Raw genomic sequence first — 23856 nt, forward strand, 5'->3', positions numbered from 1 at the left:
TACACAGAAAGTCAGAAGCAATCTACAAAAAAGCTACTAGAACTAAATGAGTTTAGCATTAAAGAATATAAGAACAGAACATTTAAAAAGGGGGGGGGGTCTATTTCAATATCCAAGAAACAAACACTGAAATTTTAAAAATACCATTTCAAGAACATGAAATACCAATTGGATAAATTTAACAAGATATATAAGATTTGGACAATGAAAATAACAAATAATTGCTACGAAAAACGGATGGAGACTTAAAAGGAAAGACTGCATCCACGAACTGGAAGACTCAATATTGCTAAGATACCAATTTCCCGACTGATCTATGGACTCCATGCAATCCCGTCAGGATCCCAGGGGCTTTTGTAGAAATTGACAAGACCCTAAAATATTGCTTTAAGAAGGGGTCCACAGGCTTCACTAGACTATCAAAGGGTCCATGGCACAAAACAAGGCCTAGAACTCTATCATTCTTCAAATCTTCCACTTCCATGTTTACTCCTTCCTACAACTGATTTGTCTGACAAAGTCGGTATCCTGTAAATCTTCCTTAACCAATTCTTTCCGCACAATTTTCTCCCACTTGCCCAAAGAATTTTTTGCAGCCATCACAATCTTATTACACGGCATTTGCCTGGATATAAAAAACTTTGAATACAGCAAATGAAATTCAAGAATGCATTAATACTGAAAGTCTCTTAAGAATAAAGCAAAAAGGAATTTGGGAAAAACTACTCAAAGAGGCTGTGCTTTATTTCTTCTAGGGCAGATATTAACAACAAGCCCCCATGCCTTATCTATCACAGAATTACAATTAAGAAATAAGATGGCTGTCAGAGGGATGTATAAGAACAAGTTTATTCCAATTAATAAGCAAAAATTCCAAGGTTTTGATAGAAGTAAAACATAATCACAATAAGCAACAATTTAGAAATTAGGTCCTTTGTAACTATCAAAACTCTTGATGAAAAATTTCAGATACTAGCGACTTAAAAACATGCAAAAAAAGTACTTTTTCTTTTTTTCCAAATTATTTGGAAAACACACAAGCAAAAATATTTGGAAGGCCCCTGGACTAAGGTAGCACTAGTTCATATCCAGTTTTTTTCTGTTAATTAAATTATATTTATGCAAATATGACCTACCTTCTTCTATGAAAGACTTGAACTGTCTAGAAACAGAAATAGAGATCCTCTTTCCCTTTTTAATTTAATGCTGCATTTCTGTGAGCAGTTAGAAAATGTTGCTATTGGCATTATGAAAATATTTATTGCTATGCCAAGTTGTTCTCTATGAACATCTGCTGCTGATTTTGATGGGGGAGGTAAAGGGACATAAAAACCCTCTTTAAAACCTGCATACCCATTCCTCTAACTCACCAAGCACTACTTATACATTGGGAATACAGATGTAAATGGAAACATTTCTGCTCTTTGGGGACTTAGTCTGTAGCCAGCAGACTCAGACCTGCAAAGATTAAGAGCAATAAACAGAGAGGTGCCTACCACACCACAGTAAGGGAGGAAGATCATGATGTGATTTGAGAAATACAAAGAGCTCAGTATGAAAACAAAGGATATTTTCGGAGGTAATATTCAATTCTGAGAAGCTAATTCGTCATCCAAACAGAGCCAACGATAGTGTACACATGGTAGGAGTAGACATGGAAATTCACCTGATAAATTATTTAATATTTATTGAGTACCCACTGTGTCCCTGATACTACATAAGAAACTGGGAGAAAGAAGGAAAAATAAGCCATGAAAGATCTTATCATCAAAGGGGCAAGAGACAGAGACATAAACGAACTATAGCATTAGCCCACAGTGATAAAATCTACAGTAATACCAAGTCTTACAGGAGCCAAAAAACAAAAACAAAACAAAAAATAGTAAGAGAGAGAAGGTTTTCCCAAAACGGTAATGCTAGAGATGTCTCTAAAGGTGAATAGAAATGAACAAGACAGAGAACGGGAGAATAAAGTAAAAACAAAGCAGTTCAGATAAAAGCTGGAGGAAACAGGGAAATATGGCAAAAGAAACAAAAGCCAGATCACCAAGAGCAATGAGTAGTAAGCAATATGCCACAGAAGGGTTTCAGGAATGAGTAAGATCAACCACTCCAATCAAGTAGAGAGTGGGAATAGGGAACATGGCAAGACTAAAGAGAATATCAACACATAGTTCAGGGATGATATATATCCATAATTTAGAATGTATATAAAGCAAGAAGACAAAGGAAAAGATACCTGGAAATAGAGACAGGGAAGATAGGGAAGAGATGGTGGGAAGAAGGGGGTTTCAAAGGTGTTCCATGGATATTTATTTTATAATTACATATTAAACTTTGCTACATACTTTTATGTACTATATACCAAATTTTAAACATATTTTAACAGAAGGAGAGGTTGCTGAAGTAAGGTAATAAATAGTAAGGAAGGGAAGAAAAGAAAAAGTTAGAAACAAGTACAAGTTAGAACTAAGAGAAGTTAGTGACTTTATCTATAGATAAAGAAAAGGGACAAAACTGGGAATCCCAATCAGGTCTCCCATTTCAGAGTCTAGACAGAGGGCAAAGCCATTTACCCAGGCAGGATTTAAAGGGGATAACTCTTGGTTTTGTGGAGGAAGAATTCAATTTTGGACACACTGAAGTTGAGTTGCCTGAATGACACTCACATATAGATATATCTAGTAGGTTTTTAGATACATAGGCCAAAAACTTAGGGAAAAAAGCCTTGATTGAAGACAAAACTTTGATTACCATGAGCTTATAAGCAGTACAGCAGTTAAGGCTAAAACCTTGAAAAAGGTTAGCCAAGAATATCATGAGAGTAACAGAAGGCTGAAGACAGATGAACTGAAAGAACTTCTAAAAGAAGACCTGAATTTAAATGAGATTTTGAATTATTAGCAGCATCCCTTTAACATATAAGAAACTTAGAGTCCAAATATCTTTTCTTAAAATAGTAGCTCTTCAAATTTTCACTTGATTGCTGGATAAAGAAAAAAGCCCATCTTTTCCAGACACAAAGCTATAAAACAACAGGAATGTCCATGGATATAAGCCATTTCCCACTGTATACCACTAGCAGAATTTACCTGAAATTCATTCATCTTTCCCTCTAAATCTCAGTCAAAACAAGATCTGGGACAACTTAATTATGATTCCAAGACTATAACTCTCTAACATCTGGCTCAGCCATAACTTGGCTTTTGGTAGAACCAGAAGGTAAATCTGATGCAATACAAAATTGTACACATACTTGCCAGAAGCTGGGCTGTTACAGCACCTGATGGCAGGTAGCTGAAAGGAATTGGCAATTCTTTCAGTCTGCCTACGCATAAACTCTAGAAATAGCAGAAATATAGTAGGTAAAATTAGATTTATGAAAAAAAAAAATTCCTGCATTTTCAAGTAACACAACTGCAAATCCCTTACTTCCCCAAGAATGAAATATTAAAAAGTAGAACTAACCTGTATTATGTATTTATGTGTTATGGAAATTCTGTAATGCAAATAAAAAAGTTATTATGATTACATCTGATAATGAAATTCTGTTCAGTGCTTATTAGTCTCACGGCACCTAGTAGAAACCAGTCTTTCAATAAGCACAAAATAATACACACTGACCACTAATGAACAATGCAAATAAATACCAATCAACTCAAAATAGTTTTATTCCTTGAAGAGGCACAAGTGTCTGAGACTTCTATGTAAATGCCTGAAAATAAAAGAATATTACTTATATACAGTGATTTATATAGTTAAATATTCATAAAATGAGATTTTGTGATTCATATAAAAATTACATTAACATGACACAAATACTTTTGGGGAAAGTGATTCATGAGATTTGGGAAAAATGTCGTACCTTACATTCCCACATGCAGTACTTATCTGTTTACATCTAAAGAGGACTCTGAGATACATTCTTGAATTACATTTTTTTTTCTTATGAGAGCACTCAGAGACTACTATAAGCTTTAAAAAGATACAGTTTAGGGATCCCTGGGTGGCGCAGCGGTTTGGCGCCTGCCTTTGGCCCAGGGCGCAATCCTGGAGACCCGGGATCGAATCCCACGTCGGGCTCCCGGTGCATGGAGCCTGCTTCTCCCCCTGCCTCTGCCTCTCTCTCTCTCTCTCTCTCTCTGACTATCATAAATAAATAAAAAAAAAAAATTAAAAAAAATAAAAAGATACAGTTTAAAAAAAAAAAGGTTAGCAGTATCCTTTGGCATTTCCATCATGTTTAATCTTATTCAAAAAACAAAGATTACACCAGCCAAAGACAATCATTCTCTTTACAGCTACATAAAGTATCTAATAATTATCAATTGAGCTAGAACAAATTACTTACAGGAGACAAACCTGATTTAAGAAAAACATAAAATATTAACACGCCTTAGGAATGAACAGAGATGCACAGTCTGTTCAACAAATTATTGGTTACCTACTATGTGTAAAGCACCACACTAGGTGCAGGAGAAACAACAAACAAGAAGTAAAACATTCCATCACTTTACAAACTTAAGAACACTGTACCAAAGACTTAAAAGGCAACATGAGAAATTATAAGGCAACATATGCTTAAATATCAAATTAGTAATCTGAACCATAAGATCTGAGGAGAGATCACATCCAACTCTTTTGAAGGCACTTTAAGCCCATGTACTTAGTGTAGTTTTTACTACAGAAACGCAATCAGATTCTTAAAATTACCATCATTTCAAAAAACTAGCAGCACTGGGGTGGCAAGCATCTCACTACTCAGCCCGTTAAACTGGAGAAGGGGGAAAAGGAAAAACTGGGTAGGAAATTAAACTGACAACTAAGTTCACTTCCTCAGGTCTATAGTTCTTCCTTGCTTTAAGAACATACAAAATCTGAAATACAGTGAAGTAAAACGTGTAAAAACTGTAACTCATAAAGCAGTGAAATGTTGTCTAAGGCAATGGTTTTCAAACACTGATGAACATCTAAATAACATCTAATAATAACATCCAAATGACTGGCTAACTTGCTAATCACACAGATGCCTATCTACTATCTCAGACCTTTGGAATCAGAATCTGTAAATGTGCAGTCAGGATATTTGTATTTTGAGCAGCTCCCCAGGTGTTCTGATGCAATGTGAGAATTAAATGTTATAGGAGTAAGTACACAATCCTCAGTGGCAAGGAAACCTGGGTTCAAATGCCTGTTCTAATACTTATTAGCACTGGGACCACCAACTACTCCCTAATACTATTTCTAATCCATAAAAAGGGGGACCTGCCACCCATATATATCAAGTGGTTGTTCAGAGGACACAGGGGCCTGGGTGGCTCAATGGTTGAGTGTCTGTCTTCGGCTCAGGTCATGATCCTGGGGTCCTGGGATTGAGTCCCGCATGGGGCTCCCTGCATGGAGCCTGCTTCTCGCTCTGCCTGGGTCTCTGCCTCTCTCTCTGTCTCTCTCATGAATAAATAAATAAAATCTTAAAAAAAAAAAAAAAAAGGATGACAACACATAAAATGCTTACTACCTAGCAGATTAAGCACTGAATGAACTCACTCAACATTTATTAAGCACTTACACAGCATATGAGAAATATCTCATTAATTTATTAAGAATTAATAAATACAGCAACTCTGCAATGGCGTCATGTGAACATATCATTATGGGACTCTATCCTAACCAGCAGTCTTCCCTGAACTGAGCTGAACAGGCAGTAACAGGAAAAGAAGTGTATTTCCAGGCAGAGAAAGTATCATAACTAAAAGCCATGTACTTGAAGCAGAACAGAAAGAACTGACTCTAGGAGAGAAGAATGCCAGAAAGCACTGTGGAGAAGACGTTGAAAAGGCAACCAGGGACCAAAACAGACTGTTCCGGATGCTAATTTCCCTTAAAAACAATGAAAGCCACTGAAGGGCTTTACACACGAAGATAATGTGATTAGATCTGCATTTTGAAAAAGTCACTCAACCTGGTGTGGAAAACTACAGATCTGACCACAGTAAATGCAAGTAGGCCACATCTAGGAAGCTCGTTTTCATCAAAGGAGAGATGATGATGGCTGGAACTACAGTACTAGTACTGAAGATGAAGAGTGGACATGTTCAAGAGGCCCAATTAATAGGACTTCTAGAAAGACTACTATGAGTCATGAGAGACAGGAAGATATCACACTTCTCCTAGAGAAAGGGATGATGACGCTCGTCTCTTCAGCTAAACACAGCAAGAGAACCTATTTTTCTTGGGGGGTAAATAATGAATTTGAAACGTAGGTAGGGTAGTTATTCACAATTATTGGTTTGATTTGTTCAGAAGTATTCTGTTGTATAGAAGTACAATGTGTCTGTTTTTATTGGCTGCTTATTGATCTTAAAGAGAAAAGAATAGGTTTTGGCATGTGAGTAAAGTGGATCTGAACAGAAGGAAGGTCCTTACCTTCCACTAGGTTCCTTTCCTTTAACACAATCCTCCAAAAGCATCTTTTTATGACTAATGTAATATTGTCTCGAGAATTCTATTTATACACTCGCCTGATAAACCATTTTAAGCTTTTAAATTAACGTTTATTTTAAAGAATAAGACAGGAGGCCAGACAAAAAAAAATCCTGCAAAGTCTATAAGGAAGCTTCAAGTATCTGACTTTCAAGCCACTACCAGAACATGATCAGTTTTAAAGTAACAGGCAGGTTTGGGGCATTTTCATTAAATTATGTTAATTTTCCAGAATGGAGCGGGGTGCAAACGCTACTTGGAAAACTTATTATTCATAGAATCCAGTATGTAATAAAATATATAAAAAAATTAAAAAATAATCATACAAATAATGCCTGAATTTCATCTACAAAAAACTAGTTTGCACTTACAATTTTAAGGCAGTCCTGACATGGCACTTTTAAGTTGCCCGAGTCCAGTCTCATGAAGATAGTTATAGGCGTTGGCCTGACAGTATTGGTCTCCGTAATGAGCGATCGGAAGTATGTATTCAGTGGGATCCCAAGAAGTTTTTTCAAGCTTGATCCTTCTAAACCTTCCTCCAACCTTTCTCTCCCGCTTAGGAAAACAAGAGTGCAGGAGCCACCGCGGGGGGTGTCAGTCTTCACAACACACCTGCCCCACCCACCGCACACAATAAGCTTCCGTTCCAGAACTACAGCTACCGTCGGAAAGGACGCGGGCGGCGGGGCGCTGTTGGGAACCCAGGTCATCAGGTGCAGACCACCGGACTGACCGGGGCGGAGGCGGCTCCAATTTCCCAAAAGGGAACCGAGATGTCCACCGCGGAAACCCGAGCTCCAGGGCCCGAGAAAGGGGCTCTCCCTCCCGCAGACGACTCCGGCCCTGGTCCCCCGTCGCCTCGAGGCCTCTTCGGGGGACCCGGGCCTCTCGGATCCGCTCCCCGGAGCTCGCCACTCCCCCAGCCCCGGCTTCGCGCGGGCGCCCACCGTCCCGGCCGGCAGCCGGCAGGGCTGTCACCAGGCAACAGTCACCAGCTCCAAGAGCCTCGGGAGGCCTACCCCGGGGTGCGGGTCCTTCCCCATTCCCTCCTCGCGGGCCTCAGGAGCCCAACACGGAGGGCGGCAGGTGGAGGAGATCGCCCGGTGCCCGCGGGCGGTCACTCACCTCTTCCCCTCTTTCCCCGGAGGGGCGGCGCTGGAGCTTGTTTCCCCCGCCCCCCCAAACGCTTCCCGGCTGCTCCTGCTCAGCCTTAGCGCCCGGCCGCCGCCGTCGCCGCCCCTCACTCCATAGCGTCCTCCGCCCGCGCGGCCTCAGAGGCTGGAGCCGGAGGAGGGAAGGGGGAGGGGAGGGGAGGGACTGGGGAGGAAGAAGAGTACGGGAGGGGGAAGAAGACCGAGAGACCGGCCAGTCGGACCATGACGTCACTTCCGGCGGGCTCGGAAGGGGGCGGGGCCGGGAATGCAGGCCCCGCCCCGGCCCGGCGCTCGGGGGCGGTGTTACGAGCCAGGGGCGGAGCCTGAGGCGCAGCGCCGGCGACCGTGCTTCTGACCCGGCGGCTGGGCTGGGCGGCTGGGCGGCTCGGGCCGCCGGAGGGAGCTTCCCCATCCAGGGCCGGGCGGACGGGCCTTCGTGAGCCCTGACGGTGCCTTCTGCAGGGACAGGAGGACCGAGAGCCCTATAGATCCTAACCAAATGCGTCCTGAAGAAGCGGGTGGCTCGGACTTGGCTCCCGAGGGCCGCTCCTCCCCGGCGCACCTGCTCTGTCTGGTCCTGGATGACGAACCGCTGCTCCGCTTCTCCGGAGCTGCTCTCCCTGCGCTCTCCCTGCGCTCTCCCTGCGGTTCCGGGAAAGCCGTGCCTCGCAAACATCAGTACGCACTCGGATCATCTGGGGGCTTTGTTCAGATGCAGTTGGGAGTAGGGTCTGACTCTGCATTTCTCCTTAGTTCCCAGAGGACGCCAATGCTGCTGCTGCCGCTCAGAAGGCTACACTTAGAACCACAGAGAGTTAAAGTAGGAGGCGGCAAGCGCGAGAAGTATTTCCTTAACCCGGCCTGCTTGTTTAAGGAAGGTTACGGGGCCGATGGCCTTACCTTGTCAGCACCAATCCCAGGCTCCTCGCCTTTCCACCCCACTGCACCCTGCCCTCGGCCGACTCGCCCATCCCTCGCTCGCCGCCTCCTCGGATTCCTCCCGGTCCACGTCCCACTGCCTGCCCCACACTGCGCACGATCCACAGGATCTCGGCCTAATAGATGGGGCTTCTATTACTGTCGTTTTGTCGTAAACATCAGGCTATAATGTGGAATTGGACATCCCGTTTCCAGTCAAGGGAGGAAAGAGCTTAAATTCTAGGATTCTAACAACACAACCCCGAGAAACCAGTCTAGGTGTTTCAACTTAGTACCTTGTCATTCTAAAAAGTGTTTTAATTAAAAATTCACCGGGATACGGAAGATTGAGGAGTGACTGCTGAAGTATGGGTTTTGATCGCAGTGGCGGTTGCACAACTTCGTAAATGCACTTTAAAGACCCGTTGAATTGTACATTTTAAATAATTAAAAAATGAAGATATAAATTTTTTTAAAAGGTGAATTTGTGGTATGTGAATTATATCTCAATTAAAAATTTTAAAAAGAAAAATTTTACTATCTCCAACTAATTGAAAAATATTTTATTTATTCATGAGAGATAACAGAGAGAGACGCAGAGACATAGGCAGAGGGAGAAGCAGGCTCCCCAGGGAGCCAGGGATCACGACCTGAGCCAAAGGCAGAGGCTTAACCCAATGAGCTACGTAGGCACCCTGTATAAATGTTTATTATTAGAAAGTTCACAAATATGTAGAATAAACCGTGAACACAAGGTTAATTGTTTGAAGGTGACCCTTCTAGACCTTTCTATTTATTTACATATATATGTTTGTAATTCAGGAATTCATTTTTATATAACTAAGATGATAGTATACACATGTCTACTTGTCTTTCATTTTTGTTTTGTTTTACATACTTAATGAAATCCTCCAGTGCTATAAATCTTACTCTTCCAAATTCCCTACTGTTCAATATTCCACAGTAAGTCTATGACATAATTTACTTAAATGTTCCCCCAGATGATCAACATTTTTATTGTTTTCAGGTTTTCATTATTCCTCACAAATTTTTTTCTTACAGAATAACTGGTAGATAAATTGATTAGTTTTATTCAGCTCCTTGCCCTAGATCTCTTTCATGAAAAGCTTGCCATTGCCCAAAAATAGGCAAAAAGAAAAAAGAGAAAGCAAAGAGCCTCTTGAAGCTGCAGCTCTAATACTCAAGACTCCAATGTGTGTGTGTGCATTCCTTTTAAATATCCCCTAAAATAATATTATTCAAGATTAAGTGTCACTAGTAGTTAATCATGCAACACTAAGGGTATATAATTCACACAATAACATATTTCATATCAGTAAAGCAAGTTCCTGGGTTTACTCTTTTTATCAGCAGACAAACGGTGCAATCTTAGTAAATAAGTTATAGCTTACTTAAGATGAGAGGAGGAAAAACTGGAGACACTGGCAGCAGAGATGCCATATAAAAGCATAAGGTTGTCAAAACCGGGAAACTTACATGTTTTTGTGTCACCTAAATTTGTAAAAAACATTTAATTTTTTTCTTTTCAGGATGCTCTGGTCCTTTTCAATCTACTCAGCTATAGGATGGTATTATTCACTCTCTTCAGACTCAAGCGGAAGTTAAAAGGAGGCATAATTTATAAACATGCAAAGACTGTTTTACTGGTTCTAATGCCATTGATGTAGTATTAAGTCATCTAATGCAAAATAAGTGCCTAAGAAGTAATGACACCTCTGAACGGAGTTTGTCAAGTTCTAATGAATCACAAAGTATTTTTCAATCACAAAGCTATTGAAAAATTAAAAGGAATTAGAATTTGAAGATTCAAACAGTAGTCTCTACAGGTTCCTAAGCCATAAATTATCTTATATTTTTTATTTTTTTTTTCAGAAGAAGTAAAGGAATCTGGGAATGGGTTACCTGATGAAATATAAGCAAAGGAATCTTTAAGGTTAGTGTTAGCCAAGATACTGTAATACATTGTGTTTAGGCTCTTATGGAACAGTCTTCATTGAGCAAAACTTAAATGTTATGTTTTTTGTTTTATTCGGAAGCCAATAAAAGAAAAGCCATGGGGAAATTAATCCATGTCTGCATTTGCTCTAAAACTGCTCTGGAAGACAGTACCACATAAATTTTTTTAAGAATTTATACCAGGAAAACTTGTATCTTCTTTGATCATAATGCTTTATAATTTTGAAAAATGACTTAGCCAAAGTAAAAAGATCCAAGGTTATCAGAAAACTCACAGTAAAAATTTTCTATCACATCATAGTAATCATAATGACTTTGGAATTAACATATATTCTTTCTCTTTTATTTATAATCCTAATTTGTCCTCTTTTGGTGATGCTCTATTATCTAATAAATTTATTACTCATGTATTTTATTGTAACCTCCCTGAAATCCTTTGTGGAAATAGGAAATGTCTAAATAAGTTTTAATAGGTTAAAATGTATATTTGAAATTTTGATCCCACATATAGTATAATAGAAAAGTTCACATATTATTTCCTAACAGACTAGGAGATGAAATTATTTCAAATCCTCCAGCACAAGGGATTGGTGAGGAAAGATTAGAGGAACTTATTCATACAATGAGTAGGAATGTGGCTTTACCTCCAAATATCCATGTTCTCTCACTTTCAAAAGAAGGTTATTTCAGTTGTCGTTATTCTTTCAGAAATTTGTAAGGAAGAACTGATTTTTTAAGTTACTTAATTTTTTTAGAACAGTTTTAGGTTCACAAAAAAATTCAGCAGAAAGTAGAATCCACATGTATCCCCTGCCCCCATTACACATCAACATCCTGTACCAAGGTGATATATTTGTTACACTCTGTGAACCTACTCTGGTTCATCATTATCATTCAAACCACATAGTTTACATTAGTGTTTACTCTTTGTGTTGTTATATTATATGAGTTTTGAGAAATGTATAATGACATGCATCCAACATTATAGAATCATACAGAATAGTTTCACTGCCTGAACATCTCTATACTTCACCTCTTCATCTTTCCCATCCTCCTAATTGCTGGTAACCACTGATCTCTTGACTATCTCCAAGAATTGACTTTTCAAATATGATTAAAGTAGTGGTTATCGTATTGATTCTCTACTCCTCTATTAGAGCTTCCTTCTACGTAGTGATTGCATCAGACAAGTGAGGCAGCATAAATCCAATAATATTTATTTTTTACAATGACCATGATCAGGTTCTATCATCCATACTACCAGAAAAAAAAAAAAAGACATGTAAGCTCATTACCAGTCCTTACCATCTATAATCCAAGACCATCTTTTGCAAGGGTATCCTTTTTCCATTGTATAGGCCCTTCCCAAACATCTCCCTAACTTTCACATTTCAGGACAAACTAAGCAACCTGTTGTTCTACTCCTCTTACTTCATCTACTTGCAGTTTTCTCCTTATGATGCCGCTGAAGGTGGAAAGAAAAGCCTCATACCCAGGCAGTTAGGAGGGATGCATACATAGCTCATTAGTGGTTACATCTTTTGCTGCATTTGCTTAAACCATTAAAGAAGCAAGACAGGAATGATTTCCACCTTGGAGGAGCAAAAAAATAACAATAATCAGGAGAAGTGTGATAAAGGAAAGATAAAGTGCCCAAAGTAGAGCAATAATAAGAGAAGAGGGCCTAGAAGAGAACCCTGAGGAAGACTACTGGATGGGCAGAAGATGAGGAACCAAGTGGAAGTGATTCTTATGTACTACGAATAAAAAAAAAGCAAATTGGGGATCCCTGGGTGGCTCAGCAGTTTAGTGCTGCCTTTGGCCCAGGGCGTGATCCTGGAGACCCGGGTTGAGTCCCACATCGGGCTCCCTGCATGGAACCTGCTTCTCCCTCTGCCTGTGTCTCTGCCTCTGTGTGTGTGTGTGTGTATGTGTGTGTGTGTGATGAATAAATAAATAAATAAAATCTTTAAAAAAAATTGTCCCATCACTTCCCCTTGGGGATATAGTATATCTCTAGAAATTCCTAACATAAAGATGAGTGTAATTTATCAGTAAATACACTAATAAAAATAGCTTCCAGTTATTGGGCCTTTCCTTGTACTACACAATTTGTTATGCATTTTGTATATATTATTTATAACCTAACAATAGGCCTGAGTAAGGGATAAAACTCCCATGTAATGGTTGGGGAAACTGAGACTCTGAAGGATAAATGAATCCCTAAGACACAGTATAGGAAGAAAGCTGGCATTCTGATGTATTTTTAAAAATATTATTATTGAATGTGATACATTCAAATGGTCCTACAGGTTTTATTAACAAAAACTCGGAGTTCCCTACCCTGCTACTTTCACTCAGTTCCTGAGAGGCAACCATTTATAACTTGTATCTCCTATTTCTAAACAGCATGCTTATAATAATGCCGTTTCATGATCTTTCAGTTTTGTGTACATCTATTAATTTGCTTCTTGTAAAGATTTTATTTATTTTAGAGAGAGAGCATGAGTGGTGGGAGGGGCAGATGGAAAGCGAGAGAATCTCAAGCAGACTTTTAACATTGAGTGCTGAGCCCACTCAGTCCCAGGACCCTGAGATGGTGACCCCAAGCCAAAACCAAGAGTCAGATGTTCAACTGACTGAGTCACCCAGGCCCACCCCGCCCAAAACGCTTTAAATAGTACATGTTTTTATATACTCTTTTACGTGTGACATATTTAATAAAAAAATGTTGGATGAAATTAGGAGGAATATGGGTAGATTTAAATCTATACCATTTAGCCTGAAATTCTAAACATTAAGTCACAAAACAAACTATTAAGTTTTGTAAAAAGAAAAAAGAGAGTTTTTATGTTAAAACAAGAATCAGCCAGGTCTGGAAACCACTGCTTTAGTTTAGACTGATTATTTTATAGATAAAGAAACAGAAAAATTAGATAAGTTGCCAAGTTTCCACACTTAACTAATGGCATCAAGATTTGGACTTAGATTTCCATACTTTTATCAGTGCTTTATCATTCTTATTGCAGCAAAGTGTTGCTAACTTATAAAATGAGAATGAGTGAAACGTATTTGGCATGTTTGCCCTTTATCACAACTGAATGTGTCAGCCTTCGGAATAGAGAAACACAAACATTATTTTAGTTCTTTCTCATAAAAGCATAGTTTTCAGAGGAGTTTTTAATAAGTTACTAATAAGAAATCTCTTCATCTTCAAAAGCCTCTTAAATCTAGTAGTTTGGGGAGAAGGGGTTGTCTTTGTTTTTGTTTGTAAAAAAAGGTTTGCAAAAGAGAACTAATGTTAAAATTGACTGTTCTTGTATTTAATGCAAAAAAAAAAATTTTACTTGCTTGGAAGTTAAATTTTCAAACCAAAACTTTTTGAAGAAAGTGCATTTGGCAAAACATGGCTGGTTAAAGGTCCGGGTTGACTCAGTTGGTGGAGCATATGACTCTTTTTTTTCTTTTATGTTTCAAATTTTTGTTTAAATTCTAGTTAATTAACATGTAGTATAATATTAGTTTCAGAGAAGAATTTAGTGTTCCAACACTTACATATAACAGCCAGTGCTCATCACAAGTGCCCTCCCTCCTTAATGCCCATCACCCATTTAGCCTATCCCCCCAACCTCCCCTCCAGTAACTTAGTTTGTTCCCTATAGTTTAGAGTCTCCCTTACGGTTTACCTCTCTCTTTTTTTCCCTTTCCCCTATGTTCATCTGTTTTGTTCCTTAAATTGCACATGAGAGTGAAATCATGATATTTGTCTTTCTGTGACTCATTTCACTCATTTCATAATATTCTCTCTATCCATCCACGTTGTTGCAAATGGCAAGATTTCATTCTTTTTTTTTTTCTTGCAAGATTTCATTCTTTTGAATGGCTGAGTAATTATTCCACTGCATGTGTGTATCACATCTTCTTTATCCATTCATCAGTCAGTGGATATTTGGGGTCTTTCCATAATTTAGCTATTGTTGATAAAAGCATGTGACTCTTGGGGCATCTAGGTGGCTCAGTCAGTTAAGTGTCTGCCTTTAGCTCAGGTCATGATCCCCAGACACCCTGCTCAAGAGGGAGTCTACTTCTCCCTCTCTCTGTGATTCCCCTCCTCCTGCCCCAACCTCCTGCTCTCACTCATGCTCTCTCTTTCTCTCTCTCTCTCTCCCTCTCTCAAGTGAATAAATTAAAAATCTTAATAAGGAAAGAAGAAAGAAAGAAGAAAGAAAGAAGAAAGAAAGAAAGAAAGAAAGAAGAAAGAAAGAAAGAAGAAAGAAAGAAAGAAAGAAAGAAGAAAGAAAGAAAGAAAGAAAGAAAAGAAATCATGTGACTCTTGATCTCTGGTTGTGAGTTCAAGCCCCATGAATGTACAGCTTACTTTAAAAAAAAAAAAGGCTGGTTAAAGGTATGCAATTGGAAACACACCTATATAAATGTCAGTCAAGAAATAGAAATATTAGTTCCCCTATTTATGAGAAAAGCCATTTCTTAATTTTCCAATAACTGCAAGAACTACTTCACTTGAATTGAGAACTCTGCCAACAGTGGTAAAGCAGTGTGATCGCTGCAGGATTCACTGCAAATTTGCATCTGTTTGGCAAGAAGCATTAAGATGAACCACCTCTGCTGACATTTGTTTGCTTTTTACAGTTATTTGATTTTTTTACTAATAATATTATGACTAATGTTGCAAGAACATATGTGTATCATTTTAGAAATGTTAGGGTACAGAATCAACCTCTCCCGCACCTGTGTAGGGTAGGTCTCTCAACTGCCTATATCAGCTAGGGCAACTCTACCGTTAATAGGTTTCACTTGACTTCCAGAATATGTTTGGACAAAGGTTTCCTCAGTCAAAACAAAATTTGCATCCTAATGAACACACTGTATTCCTCCTACTAAAACATTTGTACACTTCATTAAATTGCCTGTTTACTTGTCTTTATTCCCACTATAGTGTGAGGTACTTAGGGACAGTCCTTTTCTCATCCACCACTGCATCCACATTGAATAACATAGCGCCTCACTGTGGGTAGGGTGTATAAAAGTTTCATGGATTAATGGCGCAAGTACAGTCTCCTCATTGAATAATATCTTCTTTTTATATATACATCCTATGCATATATACCTGGTGCACATGTGTGTGTGTGTGTGTGTGTGCATAAGCTATCCTAAACACTGGACAAATTGTACATTCATCAGATGCAGATGCTCTCCCCCTTGCATCCTCATCACTCAGCACAATGGTCACTTGAATATGAACTGCTCCATAAAGATGACCGTGGTGATGGTAAGTGTTGCCACAATATCCTTTTTTGAGTTTGTGGGGCCTGAGTGGCTCAGTTGGTTAAGCGGCCGACTCTTGATTTCGGCTCAGAGCATGACATGAAGCCCTAAGTTGGGCTCTATGCTCAGCAGAGAATCTACTTGTCTTTCTCCCTCTCTCTCTCTGCTCCTCCTCCCCCCCCCGCTCCTACTCCCCCCTAAATCTTAAAAAAATATATCCTTCTTGAGTTTTATTTCACTGCACAGAATGAGCTATTTTGTTTATCATCTCTGCATTGAGCTGCTGCATTCTCGACACGCACATTTCTCTGCTCCATCTCTTTGAGATCCTTGCTTACATATCATCTTCCCAATGTTAGTTCCCACACATCTTATTTAAAATCGCAATACTACCCCATCTTGCCCTGCTTCTCTTCTTTTCTCTCCATAGAACTTACCACTAACCAACACACGACATATTTCGTTTTTTGTTTGTCTATTTATTGCATCCCTCCCCTCCACCCTAGAATATAAGCTCCATTAGGGCAAGGATTTTTGCCTGGTTGGGGTATCATTATATTCCTGGCATGTAGAACAGTGTCTAGCACAAAATAAGTCTCAATAAACATTTGTTGAATAAATTAACGTCCTGTCTTGATGCTCCTGCAGAATACTCTTTTTTTTCCAGTTTTGGACTTACTTATAATATATCTATTTGTCCTTCTCAGTGACTTCATAAAACTTGCCTTTGCACATTTCATATGTGGCTATCCCAGTCTCTCTTACTTAGAGTTTGGCTTCTAAAGGTCCATTAGTCTTTATATATCTTTTTCTAACACCTATTCAGTACCAGGCCAAAAGGTTGGTACTAACATGGCCTGATTGATTAGGGGCCATGTATGATCTCAAATCTTTACTAAAAGGTTGTTGATTTGATTTTTGGCCATTAACTCAAAGGTAGCAAACTAAGAAGTTTTTGGGAGCCAGAGAGATCAGAGAGCCAGGGAGTACTTAAATATCAGACATGTAAAAAAATATATATATATATAGCATTGTTTTGCTTGAAATGTATAGCCCTCACAAGCTATTTTTTCTTTTCCCATTTATCATAGACATATAAATATGTACAGGGAAATTGATTTTTACTATAGAAAAAAACCAGGACAGTATCATGAAAATGGTAACTGAGGCCCTACCACGCTGGGATACAATGGAGTGGTTGGGTTTGTGGTGAACCGGAAACAACATGCCAATCCAAAGGGGGTAACCACTAACTTGTATCAACTCTCTGTGCTCAAGTATTTGAATTCAAACCTGGTGTTTTATGAGATCTTATGAATTTTTTTATAGGGAAGCTTGAAACCCAAAATTTTACATGAAAGCTGCCATTTTTATACAAGTTAATTTTATTCAAAATACTTTACAACCAAACAATCCATAGTTATGGTCCAAATTTAATACATAGGTTACCAGTTTGATAGCTCTGTGAAAGATTTACTATAGCTACTACTTTTATAATTTTGATTTAAAGGAAAAACAAAACGTTAATTATGATCTCATAATTAGGATAATGAAAAATTTCATGAACTCTAAAGAGGAATGACCAGAAACTCAAGTTAAGATTAACCTAATACTATATTTTAATTTAAAAATAAGAAACTACAGTTATCTCTGCCTTTTTGAGTAAAATTATAATTAGTAATCTCATATTATCTCAGATGTGTACAATAATTCATAAGTTTGACTAGTAGTTTTTTTAATTTGGAATTAACCTATTGTTGGCTTTAAAAGCTAGATCAGGGATCCCTGGGTGGCGCAGCGGTTTGGCGCCTGCCTTTGGCCCAGGGCGTGATCCTGGGGACTCGGGATCGAATCCCACGTCGGGCTCCCGGTGCATGGAGCCTGCTTCTCCCTCTGCCTGTGTCTCTGCCTCTCTCTCTCTCTCTGTGTGACTATCATAAATAAATAAAAATTTAAAAAAATAAAAAATAAAAAATAAATAAAAGCTAGATCAGGGCAGCCCAGGTGACTCAGGAGTTTAGCGCCGCCTTCAGCCCAGGGCGTGATGCTGGAGTCCTGCCATGAGTCCCACATCAGGCTACCTGCATGGAGCCTGCTTCTCCCTCTGCCTCTCTCTCTCTCTCTCTCTCTCTCTCTCTCTGTCTCTCATTAATAAATAAGTAAAATGTTAAAAAAATTTTAAAAAAATAAATAAAAGCTAGATCAGGGGCATCTGTGTGGCTCAGTCAGTTAAGCAGCCAACTCTTGATCTTAGGGTTGTGAGTTCAAGCCCCATGCTGCGCTCCATGCTGGGCATGCAGCCTACTTAAAAAATGAATAAACAAACCAACCAATAAAAGCTAAATCATATCATTTTATAATCAACCTTAGTAGAAAATAAAATCAATGTGACTTGTGACTTTGATGTCTATTTAAAGGTTAATTTTGGAAAGAAAAATTGTAATTCAGTAAATTTAAATGATCCTAACATTAAATTCATTTATTATATCATATTAAGGTAACTTTTATTTTTTTTTCATTTAGGTATGAAAGAATTTTATAATATTGGTTGGCTGTGTGGATGTTATTTATCAACCTGATGGTTACTTAATTCTGTTTTAAGCTGTTTGGAAACCACAGATATTGCTATGTATTTTTCAACTGATTCACCTTCCATTCTTGGAAAATATTTTGGAGGCTTCAATTAAAATACAAATTCTTCAGTTAAGTAAGGAGGAAGATCTTATTCTCTCAAACACTTCTCTAGACAGAGAGGTTGTTCTAAGCTTATGTCTACCTGAGTAAATGATCATTTTTATTTTAAATAATTTATAGCTAAAAAATCCTTTCACATATTTTGTCCTTGGCATGTTAAGTTCTAAGAACACAACCATACATATATGCTAACAACATCTCTGTTTTATAAATTATTGTGAATTCTTATTTGATCTAACATAGAAAATCACCGGTTATGACCTATGAGATCGTTGGAAATCAGAGTGGTTTCATTCATATGAATTCAGTAATGATTTGTCAATCATCCATTCCTTGTGCCAACCCTGAGTGTTTTCCAAGGTTCTATCATTGCTTTATGACCCTAAGATAACAAAACCAACAATTTCTACCAGTTTGCTTATCTCTGCCCTGCAAGAATCTATCACCTCGTAGGGGAGATATTCATAGAACAAAACATCACAGTCCAATGAGATAAGCCCTATCAAAAAACCAGATTCATTTGTGGAGATGCTCAGGAAACCATATAACCTGAATGAGTCTCCCTCCTAACTCCAAAGTACCCATCACTCTTGCATAAATCAGCTCTCAATAACTAGAAGTATAAAACCTTGGGTCCTGTTAGGATTCCAGCAGGGAGATCCTGATATCTGATGCTTTCTCCCACATCAGCCAAATAAGAAAAGAACATTAGACTCTAAGGCTGAGAACCAGAAAGCTTCAGATCCTGGGAGGTGTTAGGTGATAGGGACCTGTGGACCCACTTAGTCAACTGTGGTCCTATTTGCACATGGTAGGTTTCTTTAATTCACAATGAGCCAAGAAAGACCCAAACAATGGCTGAGTGTTCCTCGGCCTTTGAGACAGGGAGAGCAAAGGGATACCATCAGAGAAACAGGGTTTCCTTAGACTCCACTGCAGGAAACAGCAGCCAGGTGGCCGTATATCGGTTGGCATTTCCAGTTGAAAAGTAATTCAACTGGCATTAAACTTTTCATCTGCAACATGAGAATCTAGAAGATAATTCGTCACATATGTTATGGTGGAATAAAAATGCATCTTGATTGGGCAAATATTTAGTATCTTTTTTTCAAATAATAACAGAACACCACTCTGGAAAACTGTGTGGAGGTTCCTCAAAGAGTTAAAAATAGGGCAGCCCCACTGGCCCAGCAGTTTGGCGCCGCCTGCAGCCCGGGGTGTGATCCTGGAGACCCGGGATCAAGTCCCACATCCAGTCCCACATCGGGCTCCCTGCGTGGAGCCTGCTTCTCTGTCTGTCTGTCTGTCCTGTCCTCTCTCTCTCTGTGTGTGTGTCTCTATGAATAAATAATAAAGAGACCTGGAGGGACCTGGAGGGTATTGTGCTGAATGAAATAAGTCCATCGGAAAAGGACAAATATTATATGGTCTCGTTCATTTGGGGAATATAAAAATTAGTGAAAAGGAATAAAGGGAAAGGAGTGAAAATATCAGTGAGGGTGACAAAACATGAGAGACTCCTAACCCTGGGCAACGAACAAGGGGTAGTGGAAAGGGAGGTGGGAGGGGGGTTGGGGTGACTGGGTGATGGGCACTGAGGGGGGCACTTGGAGGGATGAGCACTGGGTATTATGCTATATGTTGGCAAATTGAACTCCAATAAAAAAAGTTTTTTTAAGTTAAAAAAAAATAATTGAAGTGGGAAAAGCAAGGGAATCCCTCATGGAAACACCAAGTGCAGATGAGCTCCTCTGAACAAAACCTAGGAAAACTAGAAATAATGAAAAGGTGACCAAAAAATATTTTAATTCCTTGAAAACAAATGTATGTGGTGGTATTTGGTGAAGAAAAAAGCTATTCTCTCTAATTTACTCTCATAATCATCCAGCAAAATTTATTAAAATTCTTCTCAAAATTAGTCTCTTTAGATCTGATTAAATGTAAGCTAGACTTTATTAGATGTTATCAAACAGTGTTTAGGTAGTTTAGTGGAAATGTTAACTATTGATTTGTTGTTTTTTGTTTTGTTTTTTTGTGTTTTTGTTTTGTTTTGTTTTGTTTGTTTGTTTTTACCTCTGGGGTTGACAATCAGCTTATTAATGCAACAATTAAATGTTTGAATATTTCCCTGACCAGTTATAGCCACAGCTAATCAGCAGTTAGTACAAAACTGCAAAAGATAAGATTGAGAATACATAAGAAGATGCTCTTTGATGTCATAGTAAAATACTATAACCAAGAGAGAGATTGCCTATTAACTGATGAGGATTCTGATATTTAGTCAGGAATTACAGAACTTTTAGGTAAAAAAAAAAAAATTAACTTTAGTTTTTTTGTATAATAAATATTTTAAAAGCTTTATTTATTTTAGATATGGGGGGTCGGGGGAGGAGCAGAGGGAGAAGGACAAACAAACTGTGCTGAGGACAGAGCTAGTCGCGGGGCTTGGTCTCATGACCCTGAGATCATGACCTGAGCTGAAACCAAGAGTTGAACACTTAAGTGGCACAGTCACCCAGGTGCCCCTAAAATATTTTTTCCCCCTAAAATATTTTTAAAGAGACAGATTTCATGGGGCATATCTGGCAGGCTCAGTCAGTGAAGCATGTGACTCTTGATCTCATGGTCATGAGTTCAAGCCCCACACTGAGCATAGAGCTTACTTAAAAATAAATAAATAAATAAATAAATAAATAAATAAATAAATAGCAGAACATTCAATGAACTGAGTATTATATTTTAATATTTTTCTTCAATGATGCCTAAGTACTTCATGAACTCTTTTTTCACTTCACTAATGTTACCTGCCACATGAATTGTACTATCAACTGTATCAACTGAAGTACAGGACATCAGATCTAAGGTAATTATATCACAGAGGCACTGTAAGAACATATTTTAATAATAGTACAGGATTAGAGAGAGCTAAGGCATCTGGAAATATTCATTTCTGATGTATTAATTTGGTGATTTTTCACCAAAATAAAAATCGAGTGACATAGTATCATGTCACTTTTTTTTAGCTATATAGGCAGCCATATAACTTCATGTTAAAAACAAAATACTATTTGATAATGCTGGATGGAATTATGCAGGTGTTTGGCATGTAGAATTATAAAGCTGTACTCATTTATTTATTTGGGGGTGGGTGGGAGGGAGGGACAGAGAGCGTGGGCTGGTGTGATGGCAGGGGGGAGGGGCAAAAGGGCAGAGAGAGGAAGAGAGAAAGAATGCCCAGCAGACTTCTCCCCTAGCTCCAGCCAGGCAGCAGACTCGATTCCATGATCCATGAGATCATGACCTGAGCCAAAACCAAGAGTTGGTCCCTCAAATGAATGAGCCATCCAGGTGCTCCTGGCCTGTAGAATTATAAGGATAATTTCCTGTGTGTTTGAAATATTTTAATGCAAAAAATGAAATAAAAACTTTTAATGAAAATTTTTATTTTTTATTTTTTATTTTTTTAACGAAAATTTTTAATGAAATAAAAACTTCTTAGTGTAAAAAAGAATCCACAAACCAAATACAGCCTCATAGCTTTATAACCAACTACCGAGTATGACAACCTCTATTTTTTTGTAACCCGTGTTATAGAAAATGAATAAAGAACAGAAGCCCTTGAAGCAACCTAACTGTATCTAAGACTGTTACTGCACACATTACAGAGGCATTATGAGGGCTACTTGCTTTCATGACTATTATATGGAAACCTAACACCCACAAGTCACAAAAACTGGTGGGAAAAAAATGCAATAGCGAGTTTATAATTTTCTGGTCTTTAAAAAAAATCATTCAAGCTGAGGTTAATCTTTTGGTTTATTTTTATTTTTTAAAAAAGATTATTTATTCATGAGAGACACAAAGAGAGAGTGGCAGAGACATAGACAGAGGGAGAAGCAGGCTCCCCATAGGGAGCCTGATGTGGGACTTGATCCCAGGATCCTGGGATCATGACCTGGGCCAAAGACAGATGCTCAGCCACTGAGCCACCCAGGTGTCCCAATCTTTCGGTTTACAGTGTCATCACAAAATGGTGGTCCTGAAAACGCCTGTCAAAGTAGTTTTGCTAACAAGATCATTATTAGAAATCTGGGCAGAACAAGCAGTCCAGTTTCTACTGGAGCAACCCGTGGAGTTCCTCGAGGTGGCTCTGGCACCGGGCCCAGCACATCTCTGACGAAGCTACTTGCGTCCAGCACAAAAGTCAAACCATTCCCGCCCTAAATAATTTCCTGAGTACCCATGACGGGGGAAATTTGAAGGAATTCTGCTTCCCCACACCCACTAAAAAGAAGGAGTCCGACTCACAACAATGCTGATACCTGCATTGATTGATTCATCTCTTAAACCGGTTTCTGGTGATGACTGTGCCCGGGGCTGCTGCTCGGGGTGACAATAGCTCAGCAGACACACTGTGTCGCAAGCCCTGGAGGTGCTTCTATCCAAGCAAGGGACAAGAGGTGATAAAAAACAACAACAACAACAACAACAACAACAACAAATCAAGTCATGTAGTCTGATAGAAAGGAATACTTGCAATAAAAAAAGAAGAGGAAAAGAAAAAAGATGGCTGAGGGGCCTCAGGGTGCTAGGGCGAGGGTGAGAGGGAACTTAGGTGTCAGGGTGGCCAAGGTGGGCCTCCTGCCTGAGAAAAGAAGAATAGAGCAAAGACTGGAAGGGTGGGAAGAGAATCGGCCAAATGGCTGTGAGGGCAGGATAGTGTCTTGGGCAGAGAGGACGGATGTGGTGCAGAGGACCTAGGGGTCATGCACCCTTGGGTGCTAAGGACTTCAGAAGTGGGGAGCAGAGGGGAGAGCAGTAGGGGCTGAGGCTGCTGCACAGACATTGTTTCTGCTCGAATACAATGGGGAATCATTGGAGGGTTTGAGCAGAACCGTAGACTGGCTTGACCCCGGCTTTTATATGGAGAATGGGCCATCAGGGGTGAGGGTAGAGAAGCAGGGGTACCTTTTCTGAGGCTGTTTTCATCACGTGGGCGAGAGATGTGGGGACTGGATGTGGAGGAGTAGCAATCATCAGGAAGACATGGTGCAGATTCTCCATGGATCTTGAAATATCTTAGAACAAGTTGGTCTTTTGGCCTCACTCCGTATTTTAGCTCCACACAGTGGTACTTCTGGTGACGTTATTTCTCTACAGCCTCTACCAAGAAGTGTTCCCTCTTCAATTTTTTTCTTTTGCTTCATCTAAGAAAATTCTGGTGTCACAAGAAACATATTGGCTCAAATTCTGTAGCAGCTCTGTGAACCTAAACTGAGGCTTCTTTTCCATTATTTCAGAGAAAAAGATGTATTGAGTCCATTGAGTGGAAGCAGTCCCC

At 39.2% G+C, this 23856-nt stretch overlaps 2 protein-coding genes across 6 annotated transcripts in view; one reads left to right on the forward strand and one right to left on the reverse strand.

Annotated features, from left to right (window-relative positions):
• The window catches only part of SCYL2 (SCY1 like pseudokinase 2), a 62826-nt gene extending 55015 nt beyond the window's left edge, over positions 1 to 7811 (reverse strand). Inside the window, exons 1-2 of one of the 5 annotated variants that reach the window (XM_055336387.1) lie at positions 6855 to 7028; positions 3469 to 3499 (exon numbers count right to left, since the gene is read on the reverse strand). The gene's annotated coding sequence lies outside the window, so the exon portion shown is untranslated. Of the gene's footprint in view, positions 1 to 3256; positions 3276 to 3468; positions 3500 to 6854; positions 7029 to 7611 lie in introns of those variants that run through there. The other 4 variants (XM_055336385.1, XM_055336390.1, XM_055336386.1 and 1 more) reach the window with 4 other exon arrangements.
• A 328-nt stretch (positions 7812 to 8139) lies between these two features.
• Positions 8140 to 18605, forward strand: DEPDC4 (DEP domain containing 4). The gene is given in 6 exon segments (XM_055336454.1): positions 8140 to 8518; positions 10109 to 10292; positions 10294 to 10335; positions 10337 to 10456; positions 11055 to 11215; positions 18424 to 18605. Coding segments are annotated over 6 exon segments (1068 nt in total).
• Positions 18606 to 23856: the final 5251 nt, after the last annotated feature.

Source organism: Nyctereutes procyonoides, unplaced genomic scaffold (assembly GCF_905146905.1).
Source record: "Nyctereutes procyonoides isolate TBG_1078 unplaced genomic scaffold, NYPRO_anot_genome, whole genome shotgun sequence".
NCBI lineage: Eukaryota > Metazoa > Chordata > Mammalia > Carnivora > Canidae > Nyctereutes > Nyctereutes procyonoides.